We start from the raw sequence: 14,265 nt of genomic DNA, 5'->3' as shown, positions 1-14,265 counted from the left end.
AAGAAGACTCATATGGTATATTTTTTATGCGTGTTTTGTTAGAGTAACTCTAGTAATGAATAATCCACCTCAAGTACGATAGCGTAAAAGAGTTATTTTGGAATTCATCTTAAAAGTTTAATCGTCGACATAAATTTTATAGAAAGGAATCGCTTCAATCATGAATGACTCGAAGGATCTTTCGCCTCAAAATTTATTTTGAAAGTTGGATCCTCGACAAATATCTTATAATGACAAATATCTTATAAGAAGTTTTGGCATCAAAATTCATCTCGAAAGTTTGATTCTTCGACAAGATAATTTCAGAAAAGAACAGATCAGATGGGATTGAGTTTATGGCTAATGATCGATGATCAAATTCAGTACTAAAACATCAACAACAAAAAATATATATTATTTTCTGTCAATTTAAGTTTCATACGTTAGGTTTCAATCAATTTGCTATCTACGCGTGATGATATATCAAAAGAAAAGGTTCCCATGCGAATATGTTATATCGCATTCATTCAATGATACGTGTAAGAATTGGTTTTGCAACTTTGACCGATTGGAACCTCCGATGAGTGGATTTTAGAACTCAAGTATTCTTAGGAGTTGAATTCGACGTCCAATGCCATTGCTAAAGACAAATCGAAGGGCCCATGAGATGTAAGGGTAAGCAAAAAAGAATCATCGAATAATTAAAAGTCCCTTTTATGATGTTGCCAAATCATATTCTTTTAATCTTGTTTTACCACCTCTATCAAAGCCTCGAAAACATACACATTAATTTTGAATAGTTAACTATAAACATAGATAATTACCAATTAACATTGTTACATATAAGCATATGCGCTTTCTTAATTAGTCAACTATAAACATATCTAATTAATTAATCAGTAAAAAATTATCTCCATTCAAGTACCAACCTCCTGTATACTTTTTTACATAAATTTCAAAAAATTATATATTCGCTCGCTCTCTTTGGGCGTTATAGAAACCAAGAGTATGAAAATTATTTTTACATCTTTGTATCTCCATATACTAAATTTATTAATAATGTTATTGATGATGATTCTGTCGCGACGATTATATAAGATAAGTTAGAAAATCTTTATCAGGCTAAAAGCTTAATTAAAAAGTTATACCTGAAGCGAAAGTTATACAAGTTGCAAATGGAGAAAGACGAAGACCTAGTACAGCATATGAATATATTCTAAAGAATATTGAATTAACCGAAGAAAGTTGATGTGAACATTAATGAAGAAGAGAAGGCGTTGTTACTTTTTATATTGTTTGTCCACTCCTATGACAATTTTTTTTGGAGATGATACTATATGGGAATGATACGATAACTTTGGAATAAGTTGATGAAGCTTTAGTGTCTTTGCTACGAGGAAAAATGCTAAATTTAAAAATATGGATGGTGAGACATTAGCTGCTCACTATGGAGGTCGATAAGAAGGATTTTCTAATAGGGATAGATTTTGATATGGTAGGATGAGATTAAGAGTCAAGTCTTTGGATGATATTCGATCCTATAGATGCGAGTACGAACAAATCAAGCAAAATACATATATATATATATATATGTATATATATATATATGTATATATATATACATATATATGTATATATATATATGTATATATAAATATATATGTATATATATATATGTATGTATGTATATATATGTATATGTGTATGTATATATATACATATATATACATACATATATATATACATATATATATATATACATGTATATATATATATGTATATATACATACATATATATACATATACATATACATATATATATATATATACATATACATATATATACATATATATATATATATACATATATATATATATATACATATATATATATATATACATATATATATATATATACATATATATATATATATACATATATGTATATATATATATATATATATATATGGAGAGGTCCACATATAATAGAAGTGGAGCCCATCCAATAAAAAAAACTGGCACGCGTTTCACGACTAACGTAGATCCGACGTCGATCGAGATTTCGGAGCCGAGAGCGAACGGTGGCCACCATTTGGATGGAGAACACTAAGCACACATGAAGGGGACGGGGGAGGGATTTATGTACGTCTATATCATCTCTCCAAACCACCTCGATATTAACACGCCAATCAATCACTGCTTCTTGCCAGCCGTCCGTCCACCACTCGCTTGTCGAAATGGCCGCCACCGTCCTTCCCATGTGCATCGCCTCGCCAGCGACTCGCGTCCCCGCAGTTCGCAGGAACTTCGCGCTCCGTCTTCGTCGGGCGAGCCACGTCTGTTGCCTCGGCTCCTCCTCCTCCTCCTCCTCCGCCTCGCCCTCTTCGACTCACTCGAAGTCTCACGGCGAAAGCATCACCAAGATCGCCGCCGATCCCGGCGGTAATGTTGTCGTGCGTATCGCGCCGGCCAGCGAGTCCACGATCGAAAGGGTGATCAACTCTTCTCAGCTTACTCGGTCTCCTTTTCCTGCACTGCTACTGCTGGTATATCTGCTCGGTTGGTGCCAAGATTTTTGGACCTCGTAGGTAGTAATTCGTTTGGAGTGATGGAGGAGGAAGAATAATCAGCACACAAGTTCCTCTTATGCTGGTGACTGTGAAACCATAGTGTCTCCAGTATTTCTAATCGATCGATAGTTGTGGGGAACGCCGTGGATGCGGAATTGGGTGTGTGGCAATTGCTAAACGGCGCCTGAGACAGTTAGGGAAACTTAGTGGATGCAGAAGTTGATGTGTAGCAATTGCTAAATGGCTCCTGAAATAGCAAGGGATGTCTGATGAGTGGATTTGAAGGAAAAAATAATTGATTTCAGACATTTGAAAGGAAATACGCGGGATTCTTTCATAGAAAACCTATGGATTTCTGTTACCATGGTGCTGTCATTTTCCTCTCATAATTATCTTTCACTCACCCTTGCCCTGCTACCTTCAATTTTTGGTCTTTACCTAGAAGATCCTACACCTCTTCTCTGTAGTTGTCCTATTTAATAAGTAAGTGGACTAGTAATTCTAGCCTTCCATATAAAATATGTGGTTGAAAAGTTTGAGATAAATTGATGTGATTGCTTTTGTTATGCTGTAAATGATCCTGTGAAGGAATTCCTGAATTGGCTGCTGAAGTTTGCAGACAGTAAAAGGCTTTTTGAGGCAATGGTAAGAACTCAATGTTGCTAACTATGTAGTTAAACTGATTCTTTCCGGTCTGGAGTGGATATAATTTGAAAACATATGCTGGACAACTCGAGCAGGTGATTCAGAAAAAAAAAAAAAAAAAGTACTTTGGTCCTTCGAGATAACTCTGGATATTTAATTTTTTGATCTCCTCATCACTAGCAGAAGGTATTATAAGTTTCAGAGACTGTTATAGGATTAAGGTAAAGGAATTAACATTCAGAAAAAAATTGGTTAAATGATATTCTAGCTCTCTGTACCAAATTCAAAGATTTTTCTTTTACACTATAATATGATCTTTCGTGTTTGTTGATGATCCCATACTGTACATGATATAATAGCTGTTTGACTAGAATATATTCTATGTATCTTTGACCTTGCATGAATAGCCCATTAAAAAGCTCAACATCAACTTAGCATCTGGAATATGTCAGATCAATTAGCTCAGCACTAACGACTAGGATGTTCTTTATTGTGGCTTGAAAGATTGATACATGCATCTAGATCAGTAAAGTGGGAAATTACTGCAGTAAAAATCTGCTAGAACTTTCTAATTTCTGAGGCAGGATTAGTCAAGCACCTCTTTCGGACCTCTGATTGTATTAAACTTCATCACAAAAGCATGGAATTTATGGTTCAATTAATAAGGAATGTTGGGAATGAAATATTGAAGAATAGCCCAAACAGATTCCTTTGGTATTATCTGGAATGCATCTTTGAGGTTTAAGATGTTTGGTTCAATTAAAATTCTAGTGATCTTGGGTTCAGAAACCTTAAGATCTTCACAAGACATTAGAAATGTTGCTTTCTGTTAAATTTTGGTCTATCAATTCATCTTTGGATGCGTTAACAGTGTAAGATTTTTCATATTTCCTATAGAAGGGACATTACCTTCAAGTTGATGATTCGAATTCTGATTGAACAAATGCTACAAAGATGCTTGTTTAGTGGGTAGAAGTGTCTTGTAAAATAATCTTGAGCAATGAAAATGTAAAATGTAAAATGTTTTCCTGGCTGGTTCACTCAATTTATCTGTTCTCTTTATGCATTTTTTCCTATGTTTCTCTGTTCCTCATCATTTTGCTTTATCCACTCCTTTATTATGATAGGATGATAACCTACTATTAGGTGTTATAGAAGACTCCAAGCAGAGAATTAGGAAGATAGGAGAAGAAAATAAGAGTATGGGAGTAAAAAGTACCTTTTTAATGCCAAAATGAAAGTTAAATAAGCCCAGTCAATTTTTTTTATACTTACGATATCATTATTTATACACTATTAATGCTAAATCCTTAGATTCTTATTGTATATTTATAAGACCCAAATATCCTATAAATCTATGATGTAGAACCCTCTACCACTGCTGGTCAGCCCTTTTGGAGCCACCTTTCTGGTATATCTTTGAGAACTGATTGTTTAAAATGCAAAATACAGACAAAACTTAGAAGCGCTTAAACCAATTTGTCTTATTTTGAGTTTGAATCCTATTTGAAAAGTTCGAAAGTTATTGTAATTATATTATGTGATGCTTTTGCAATATAGATAGTGTATACTATTCTGTTTGTATCAAGGTCCGTCATACCGTACCGTACCGGAGTTTCGACCCGGGCTCAGTACGGTATGGTACCAGTGTACCGGGCGGTACACCAGGGCGTACCGAGCGGTACACCCTGGTGTACCGAGACTGTAGCAGTGCTACAGTGTAACACTGTAGCACTATAGCGGTACAGGGCGGTCCGCGTACCGAGTACCTGGCGGACCGGTACGTACCGCCCGATACGCTTCGGTACGGCAGACACTGGTTTGTATATAGTTTTGATTTATCTATTAATGATATTTTTATTTTTTTATTTTTTTTAAATATGCTGCTGTTATGATATCTGTATTCAACTTATAGATGGTTAAGAGATTTTTACTATGAGTTATTTGTACTCAGTTTTGTGGATTTAATATTCAGGTGATTTTTGATTTCCGCTTCTTGGCCTTACTAGCTGTTGGAGGTTCACTTGCTGGCTCAGTACTATGCTTTTTGAATGTAAGTTCTTCCAAGCTAAATCCATTCTCCTGGGAAAATCTTAAAACGTGGTCTTTTTCTTTTAGAAAAACTCTTTAGATATTTGGATCACTGATGTAAACTGTATCATGTAATAGCTGTATAAATTAAATAAATTACTAAAACAACAATAGCAGTAAGAAGAGCTTGTAATAAACTATTCCTATTGATGGTATAATTACTAGATAATACAAATATCATCACATTAATTGTTTTGTCAGAGACTGCCACAAATCTCTTTGTTCACAATTAATGTTGTTCCTTTTAATCTTTTTATGTCAACTTGACATAAAAAGAAACAATATAGAGGATGCAAAATTAATAGGCTGTTTAATTCATGATCATACTGTTTATAATGATCTAAACATTTGCTAATAAGATACATCATATGAGAAATGAAGATAAATAAACTATGAAATTATAAATCAATGGATAAAGAAAGGGAACTAAACGGATGTTTTTTCCATTCAGTTTGCTTGTCAATCAAAGTAAGGCGATGTGGCCCTTGGTTTGAGGATAGATTTAAGTAGCATTGGAGTCCCTCTATCAAAAGGCATGTTAAATGTGCACAAGTAGAATCAACAAATCTCACAAAATACAAAATGCACCAAAACAAGATAGAGTTTGTACTTCATACAATCACCAAAATTCCACTATGAACTCTATCTACTTAATGATAACTCTTGGCATGAAGATTTGGTCTCGAATACATCTCAATGATATATTTTTAATCATTGCATAATACCAAAATCTTCCTCAACTTCATACTCATGATATCTTTAGAGCTAGATCATCACCTTGAAATATTGGAATTGATTACTTGGAATTGACTACATCCAATGCGTACAACTTAGAAAAAAAATATATAAATTGTTTATAAAATAGTATGCCATACAAACTATATATGTTATACAAGCACCAAGGTTTGCAATTTTAGGTACTAGAGCCATGCATATCCATGCTAGATCAATATGGGTTTGGTCTGTTCCAGTAATACTGACATACGGTACATGCTACTAGCAACTAAAGTCTCCCTGACACCACTCACTGATAAAGCTTCAATGGGATTTTACCACAACCCTTATTTGGTTGATAATGGTTCACTGGGGTTTGGATTGAGGGAAAATCATACCTAACTCTTACTTATGGGAATAATCTTTCATGCCAAAATCACCTTAATATCAAACAAATAGGACTAGATCTGAATATTTCTTGGTACCACCTGCTGCCAAGACTTCAATGGAACTTTACACCTCTCATTCTTAGGCCAAGAGTTCATCACCAAGGTTCACCACTCGAGGTTTGGACCCAAGGATCACACTTTCTTTTGAACTGATATTTGCAACTGGTATTTAGTGATTTGTTTACAGGCAGACATTTGTATCGGTCAATTTCACCTGGTCCAATATCATACCACGCATACTGCATGGTACACTTACCATATTGGATGTGCTGCCCATATTGCAACCAGTACTGAGCCACAGTAATGCTAAGCCTATTGCCTCATGTTAGTAAGCTCCACACTCTTTTTCTCCTCTTCACTACATGATTCCCTCTTTCTTCACCACCAGGCTCATTTGCTCTTTTTCTTTCTTTCTTTTTTATCCCTATTTTGTCTTGGACATCCAACTGCTGACTGTACTTGTCTAGTTGCTTTCTTTCTTCCTTTTCTCTTTAACTTCTCTGTGATCCTTGGATGAAATAAGTTCATAGGCCTTGCTTGTCTTCAATGCAATGAGTAAAATAAAGTACTTGAATTCATAATCTTGATGAGGCTTGCCAATCTTCAATTAAGAACTATGAGATAGTAGTTGATCTAGTCTTGGTGAATTGATGTAATATTAACTATAAGATTTTCTATCCAGGACATAGATCTGAAATTATTGTGTTGACTCTATAAAGCAGCTTCCTCTTGTTCGCTTTTTCCTTTCATGTCCTCAACTCCAAGCTTTGCCTTCTTAGAAACTGATATTTATGGATTTCTTGGAGGCCCTCTCTTTGCTAAATTGATTGTCATTAGTCTAGCATTGAACAAAATTCCATGATGTGCTTTTTTCTATTCGAATTAGTTAGTTTTGATAGTTATGTTGTTTTAGGTCTTATTAAATATCTGTGTCCTTCATAGTCCTTTGAGTAGCATTACTCTCTTAATTAGGGTTTTGATTTGGCTGAATATCTTTATCCCCTTCTGCAGGGTTGTGTTTACATAGTTGATGCCTACAAAGTATACTGGTCAAGCTGTGTTAAAGGGGTTCATACTGGCCAGATGGTACTCCGATTAGTTGAGGCAATTGGTAAGGATTTCTACATGTTTAACAGCAATTTAGGTTTTATCAATGTCAATTAGCAACTTGTTTTAGTTATTTGATAGCTTTGTTTCTTCTGGAACACATAAGATGAAACCACATTGAGAAAAGATCCAAAAAAATATTGCCACAGAAAACTCGGCAGGCATTTAACATGCCAAAAGAATATTTTCCTTTCATCACAATCATCATATCCAATCTCTCTAAATGGATCCCTCAAATTTAAGAGTCCATTTCCATCTGCACTCATATGGAGGCCTAAGGCTTCACATATATCTATTTCTTAGCTTCATTTCATGAACCTTTTTCACCCACAAAGATTCAGTCTTAGCCAGCACCAGCCAAAGATATCTCATGATGACTGCTTTATTTCATATTAACATATATGATATATCTGACACCCAGGATTCCCTTTATATGAGACATTTAGTTCCAGTAAGGCAGTAACTACACCGATATTGCCCCATAGAATTGTCTACATATTACATATGGCCTCAGTCTATTTGCCGACTCTTTTTAGAAGAACCAAGTTGCTGCTTCAGTAAACCTCCTAGCAGAAGAGAATTGATTTTCAGTTATAAAATCCCTGCATAAGGGAGGGATTTCCCAGTCCAACTACTAATTCTAGCAGCAATCTTTTTAACAGCAATTTACAGCCCGCATTATTCTATATTTAATAATGAAGGTTGCACTAACTATATCGTAGATATTACCAACAGAACTTTGTGATTTGCCATCTAAATTCATGGTGTAACAGTTTTGAGTTGATGATACTTCTTCGCTACTTCAATAAATTTAGTCGATATAACCAGTAAATTGAATATTTGCGCTACTGTTACTACATGGAAATTGTTGGGGTGAAAACATCAGGTCTTTTGGAAAGACAGAGAAAGGCCTTCATTTGTTCACAGGGTCATAATAGGCTAATTTTTTAACCATGGTATAGCCCGCAAGTTGTTTCATCTGGAGAGTGTAACAGACTTTCATGTAAGGTAGTGAATTGATTTGGTCTAGCTACTCAAAGTGGATCATATATTCATAGCCCTCGTCCTAATTTCTGACCATGTGGGCCCTTTTGACCAGCTCTGTCCTTGCCAAGATTTTTTAATGGCCATTATGACCATGGTAAGTGAGTAGACATATATAAATAGACATCATGATGCTAAACCTAACTTGTATTCCTGGCTAGAAGGCACAAGTTTCTTTTTTATTTTTGTGAATCTTAAAGCATGTGAAGTTTATTTCTGGGTTTCTGAACTAGAAAATGCAAGTCTCATTCTTGTTTGAGAACTTTGATCTAAACTTCATCATTTATGAACAAATTTGATTAACTTGGACATTTTGGCATGTATTAGTCTGAGACATATTCCAGCATTCCGTGACTAGTGCTTGCTTGCTATTATTTCCCTTTTGGAAGTTGTAATGTCATTTATACATTTGCTGCAGATGTCTACCTAGCTGGAACTGTCATGTTGATATTTGGTATGGGTTTATATGGACTTTTTATCAGCAACGTACCCCCTGGAATACCTTCTGGTATTGATCGTGCTCTAAAGGGATCTTCTTTGTTTGGGATGTTTGCTCTAAAGGTACTAAAATATTCCCATCCTAATTAATTCTAAAACTAATTTTTTGACTGCCCCATTCCGTCCACTTTAGTGGTTTTTAATCTGCTTTACAACTAATTTTCTGTCTTGCTAAGTCACCAGTAACCTTGCCCTTTTACCTGAACTGATACATGTTAGTCAACATGCATTATACAATTTCACATCCTAGTCCCAGTACTCAGAATTGTCTTACTAGGTGAATCGCTTCCTTTAGCTTACTAGAAAAGTTCATTTTTTATTTTATAGCTCATGAATGTAGTTTTCAGAATAGATGGTATCGTTTCTTCTGTCACCATAAACTTGCTGATTGTTGTTGAGCAGGCTATGACATTGTCATGCTTTGTCAGTCAGATAATGTTGCTTCTCTTACATGAATTTTCCACTACTGTAGACTGTAGATTACATGTTTGTTTTGGTGGTCAATCTGTTAATTTACTGATTAGAGCTTGATTTTGTTGGAGTCCTCCGGGACTCCATTTTAGAAATTCTGGTCCGCTTCGAGTGAGTCTAATATGAGTCTAAGATAGGAACTTAGGGCACTTCAGCCAAATCCTACTTCCATGGTCCACGCCTAAATGAAACAGCATGTTCCAAATGCCAATACTCGAGCTGCTGCTAAACAAAGAGAGACGATAATTCGATTCCATTTTTTTCATGCAGGAGCGGCCGAAGTGGATGCAGATCAGTTCACTTGATGAGTTGAAAACAAAGGTTGGGCATGTCATAGTCATGATTCTTCTGGTGAAGATGTTCGAAAGGAGCAAAATGGTAACCATAGCGACGGGCCAGGATCTTCTAAGTTACTCGATATGCATATTCTTGTCATCAGCATCCTTGTACATTTTGCACAATCTTCATAGGCCCGAGTGAGGGTGATTTTGAATCCTACGAACATGAAACCTAAATCTTCCATCTATGTATCAAGATATTCCAACAAATGTGTGTTGCCTGCAAAAGTGTGTCATCACCATACCATCATTTAGAAATGGTACATGCATAATTATGGTGGAGCAAATCTTAATCTGGTTTCAGTCTGGTATGTGAAAGGGTATGGCAATTTGTTGTAGAATGATGTGGGAACGCTTCTTAATTCACATATAAGTTCATCATAAGTTTTATCTTATATGCTTGAGGTGATGCAATATATACAATTAGGGTTTCTCAAACTCATTACAATTCATTCAGGGTTCAAAACCCTACTGGTAAATTCTTCGAAAATGTCAGTTAACTTAGCTCCCAAAATCCTCAATCATTGAAGAACTCAAGTAAGCTAACGTTAACATCATCAGCTTGTAGCTGTTCATTTATTTTGATATGATAAGGTGTGGTTTATGTTCATCCGGATCAAAAAAAAGCCATCCCTTCTGACCTACCGCCAATAATTCGTATTATATGGTATTAGGTCGATAGCGTGTACAACGACCTCCAGCCAACTGCCTGCTCCATGCACTGGCACTCCCTTTCGGGCGCCTCTCCCTTGGATTCTTTCGTTGGATCACATGCGCTCTCCCTCGGTTGCGTGATTCCTAAGTTTTCACTAATCATTCTCTTTATGCACATATTATATCTGTAGCTCTTACCAAGGCAGAACATTTCGCTTTTGACCGTTTCCAGATCACTTCTTGTCACATGAAGCAGCCATTTTTACCGCATGGCATCGATGTAAAGTGGTCGAGAAAGGTTCATCTGTTGACCTGCGTCATTATTGGTGGGTAAACAGTTGATTTCATCGTCTTGTTTCAGTTCGTCATCGATTCTTGTGACCCCGAAGTTGCCTCGGAAGCCACCTATCTATCTATCTATCTATCCAGCCGCCTTCATCTGCCCTTAGTCTCTTTTTCTTCTTCTTCCTTGGAAGCTTCTTGATGTGGAGACTGCGAGATGATCGATAGGCAGCCGTCGCCGCCGCCTGATCGGTGAGAGGCGCAGGATGAATCGTCAGCAGAGGAACGCATCGGCGCTCCCGACGCCGGCACAAGTATCGCACCTGGTGGTCGTCGAGAAGGAAAGGAAGAGCGGCTTCCTTCACCGTGCCTTCCCGTTGCTCCTCCTGACGCTGTATGCCGTCGGCTCCGTTCTTCGGCTGGCTCTGTCCTCCCCGTTCCCTTCCTCCTTTGTGCAGCCATCTGCTGCTTCTTCATGTAAGAATTACTACTACTACTGCTTCTTCTTCTTCTTCTTCTTCTTCTTCTCCAATTCTAACCCCAATTTTCGGGTGTTCAGTTTCTGCAGAACCACGGCAAGACGTGGAATCCTTGAGGACCCATATCGCATCGGAGACCAACCACCTGCAGGTCCATGAGGAGAACCCGGGCGATCCGCCGCTCCCGTGTTCCGCTCGCATCGACGGTAATGATCGACACCCACGCAGGGTTAAGTCGTTCCTCTATCGATTCCTGAACCCACTGTGGCAGGTCGAACGGAGGGAGCGGCGGCCGCGAACAGAGACGAGGCGCTGGTGTGCTGCGACCGGAGCCACGTCCGGAGCGACCTTTGCTACGCGAGGGGGGACGTCCGTACCGACTCTCGGTCATCGTCCATCCTGGTGTACGGAGCAGCAGACGGGAAGTCGGCGGCGCCGGCGACGGAGGAGAAGATTCGGCCCTACACGAGGAAGTGGGACACAGAGATCACCCGCACGATCCAGGAGATCTCCATCCGGCCCATGCCGTCCGCCGCCATCAACGGCAGCCAAACCCGGGCCTGCGACGTGCGGCACGAGGGCGTGCCGGGGCTGCTCCTCTCCAACGGCGGCTACACCGGGAACCTGTACCACGAGTTCAGCGACGGGCTGGTCCCGCTCTACGTGACGGCGGAGCGGTTCAAGGGGGAGGTGGTGCTCGTGGTGGCGGAGTACCGCCCCTGGTGGTTGGCCCGCTACGGCCCGGTGCTGCAGCGGCTGACCAACTACGAGCTGGTGGACTTCAGCAGGGACACCCGGGTCCATTGCTTCTCGGAGATGATCGTCGGCTTGCGGATCCACGGCGAGCTCATCATCGACCCCTGGCTCATGCCGAACGGTAAGCTAACATGATCCCCGCACGAGTAGAACACTTTTGACCCCTCGTCGTCCCGTTCGTTCTCTCGCGATGCTTCGCATACAGAGAAGAAGACGACGACGGAATATTCTTCCGCGGAGGCGTGACTCCGACGGCACCTGCACACGGCGCCCGAGGCGACCGCGTAGTTCAATGGCACCGACAGGGCCACACCAACTGTCGTTCCGGCACGTGATCTCGTGCCCACCAACAGTCGGTGGAGGCCACCGAGAGCGGTAGCCTCAGTTAGACAGACGTAGAAGGAACGCAGCTACCCAAAGCTGGCGGCCCTCAGAACACCAAATCCATCAAACCCACTGCAATGTGCCATCGTTCATCTCCCATGGCAGAGCCATTAGTCGATGTGGAGTCCATTAGTCGTTAGCTAATGGATTCCTACTGACTCAGCCATCACTCGAATTGACATCCCTGTCGGTAGCCAATTGAATGGAAATCGACTTGCAATCCACCGATTTGGGGCTCACGCCTCATTCAATTCACCTTTTATGCTGTCCAAATAGGCAATGAATGTCGCATCCTTTTATGGTTCTCATGCGCTCATGCGCCGCTGGGTCCATCCATCATCATGATCATATTGCACGATTAGTAGCGCGCATGGGTTAGTAGGTATGCCAAAGCAAACCGGTGAACTAACACTCATAAAGTTTGTCGTCCTGCCCAAAGATGCTGAGATAATTTTGTCCTTTGATTTTACGCGTCTTGGGTCCCGCTGTCCGCTGGACGGTCTTTCTGAGGTATTTAAACCGCCTCGCAACTGGGACCCACGTGTCGATAGGTTGGGGCAGGCGAATAAGGTGCGGCTCGCAGTGCCAACTCTGCCGAGCTGTCTCACGACCTGCACAAGAACACGAATTGTTTTCTCCGCTTGATGGAAGCAGTTAATGACGATGACAGGTAATAGCATTCAGGACTTCCAAGGACTCCTCCGTGAAGGATACAGCAGCGTCGTCCAGCCCAGGACAGTGCCGCCGGAGACGCCTCCGTTTCTGCGCCCACTGCTGCGATCGTCGCGGCACGACCACAGCCAGCAGCACGGCAGCAGCAACCACCGTCCGAGGATCGCCATCTTCGTGCGCAAGGGCTGCAGAGTGCTGCTGAACCTGCGGGAGGTGGTGAGGGCGTGCCAAAGGATCGGGTTCGACGTGCAGCTCATCGAGCCAAAGCGCTCCACGCCGCTGGACGTGATCTACCGCGCGCTGGCGCCCGCGGACGTGATGCTGGCCGTCCACGGCGCCGCCATGACGCACTTCCTCTTCATGCGCCCTGCCGCCGTCCTCATTCAGATCGTGCCGCTGGGGCTGGAGAAGCCGGCGGAGGAGTTCTACGGAGGGCCCGCCCGGAGGCTTGGCTTGGAGTACATGGCCTACAACATAACACCGGAGGAGAGCTCGCTGGCCAAGGTGTATGACCGGCAGAGTCCGGTGCTGTTGAACACGAGCGTCATCACCAGCAAAGGGTGGATGGAGATGAAGAAGATCTACCTGGACAGGCAAAACGTGAGAGTCAACGTCAAAAGGTTCACCAAGCTTCTTGCTCAAGCACACACCATGTCTGTGGACTACAGGAAAGGTTTTAGGCAACAGCGAGTGAAGGACTAGCATGGTGCAATTCTTTGGTTCATTACCGATTTGTTATAGGAGGGGGAATCTGTGGATAGATTGGTTGAATTTTGTGTCCATCCATTAATTTATCTATCTATATAGTTCTACAGCACAAGACCGCATCCAAATTTGATGAGTTCTTCTTTGATGTAAAGATCCTTATCTACAGAAATGATCTTTTAGATTATCATTTTCTCTACATTTACATACACTTGGAAAATATTCGAAGTAGAGAATGTGAAGTGTTCTCATGTTTGCACATAAATGGAAGCAAATGATATGTGAAATACTATCGATATCTCATAGACAAACACAATTTTGCTTAGTAATATGATGGATAGTGACAAAAATTCTACAAGTGGAAAGAATTCATTGACCCCACCAAAAAGTTATATATGCCTTTTTTTTCTCTTTCACGTGGTTTCCA

General features: G+C 40.2%; 2 protein-coding genes and 1 long non-coding RNA gene across 3 annotated transcripts; 2 read left to right on the top strand and 1 right to left on the bottom strand.

Moving 5' to 3' along the window:
* Positions 1 to 2,132: 2,132 nt before the first annotated feature.
* On the top strand, positions 2,133 to 10,217 carry LOC135597551 (uncharacterized). Its single transcript, XM_065090649.1, has 5 exons — positions 2,133 to 2,471; positions 5,170 to 5,247; positions 7,460 to 7,559; positions 9,018 to 9,160; positions 9,839 to 10,217. Exons 1-5 carry the CDS (start codon positions 2,217 to 2,219, stop codon positions 10,046 to 10,048), a joined length of 786 nt encoding a protein of 261 aa, XP_064946721.1. The 5' UTR covers positions 2,133 to 2,216; the 3' UTR covers positions 10,049 to 10,217.
* A 678-nt stretch (positions 10,218 to 10,895) lies between these two features.
* On the top strand, positions 10,896 to 14,037 carry LOC103971929 (xylan glycosyltransferase MUCI21). Its single transcript, XM_009386089.3, has 4 exons — positions 10,896 to 11,319; positions 11,402 to 11,527; positions 11,593 to 12,198; positions 13,132 to 14,037. Exons 1-4 carry the CDS (start codon positions 11,109 to 11,111, stop codon positions 13,833 to 13,835), a joined length of 1,647 nt encoding a protein of 548 aa, XP_009384364.2. The 5' UTR covers positions 10,896 to 11,108; the 3' UTR covers positions 13,836 to 14,037.
* Positions 11,012 to 12,688, bottom strand: LOC135597552 (uncharacterized). The gene is made up of 2 exons (XR_010481312.1): positions 12,538 to 12,688; positions 11,012 to 12,506 (listed from the first exon to the last, which is right to left on the bottom strand). It is a non-coding gene; the product is annotated as an uncharacterized LOC135597552 (long non-coding RNA).
* Positions 14,038 to 14,265: the final 228 nt, after the last annotated feature.

This window comes from Musa acuminata, chromosome BXJ1-11, assembly GCF_036884655.1.
Source record: "Musa acuminata AAA Group cultivar baxijiao chromosome BXJ1-11, Cavendish_Baxijiao_AAA, whole genome shotgun sequence".
NCBI classification, from domain to species: domain Eukaryota; kingdom Viridiplantae; phylum Streptophyta; class Magnoliopsida; order Zingiberales; family Musaceae; genus Musa; species Musa acuminata.
Note: the sequence above shows the minus strand (reverse complement) of the source record. Positions and strands in the feature narration are given on the sequence as shown.

Coding starts and splice junctions, on each gene's coding strand:
- LOC135597551 (XM_065090649.1), top strand. CDS start 2,217: ATGGCCGCCACCGTCCTTCCCATGTGCATCGCCTCGCCAGCGACTCGC. Junction 2,472..5,169: donor GCGAGTCCACGATCGAAAGG/GTGATCAACTCT, acceptor TTTAATATTCAG/GTGATTTTTGATTTCCGCTT. Junction 7,560..9,017: donor CCGATTAGTTGAGGCAATTG/GTAAGGATTTCT, acceptor CATTTGCTGCAG/ATGTCTACCTAGCTGGAACT.
- LOC103971929 (XM_009386089.3), top strand. CDS start 11,109: ATGAATCGTCAGCAGAGGAACGCATCGGCGCTCCCGACGCCGGCACAA. Junction 11,320..11,401: donor GCCATCTGCTGCTTCTTCAT/GTAAGAATTACT, acceptor TCGGGTGTTCAG/TTTCTGCAGAACCACGGCAA. Junction 12,199..13,131: donor CCCCTGGCTCATGCCGAACG/GTAAGCTAACAT, acceptor TGACGATGACAG/GTAATAGCATTCAGGACTTC.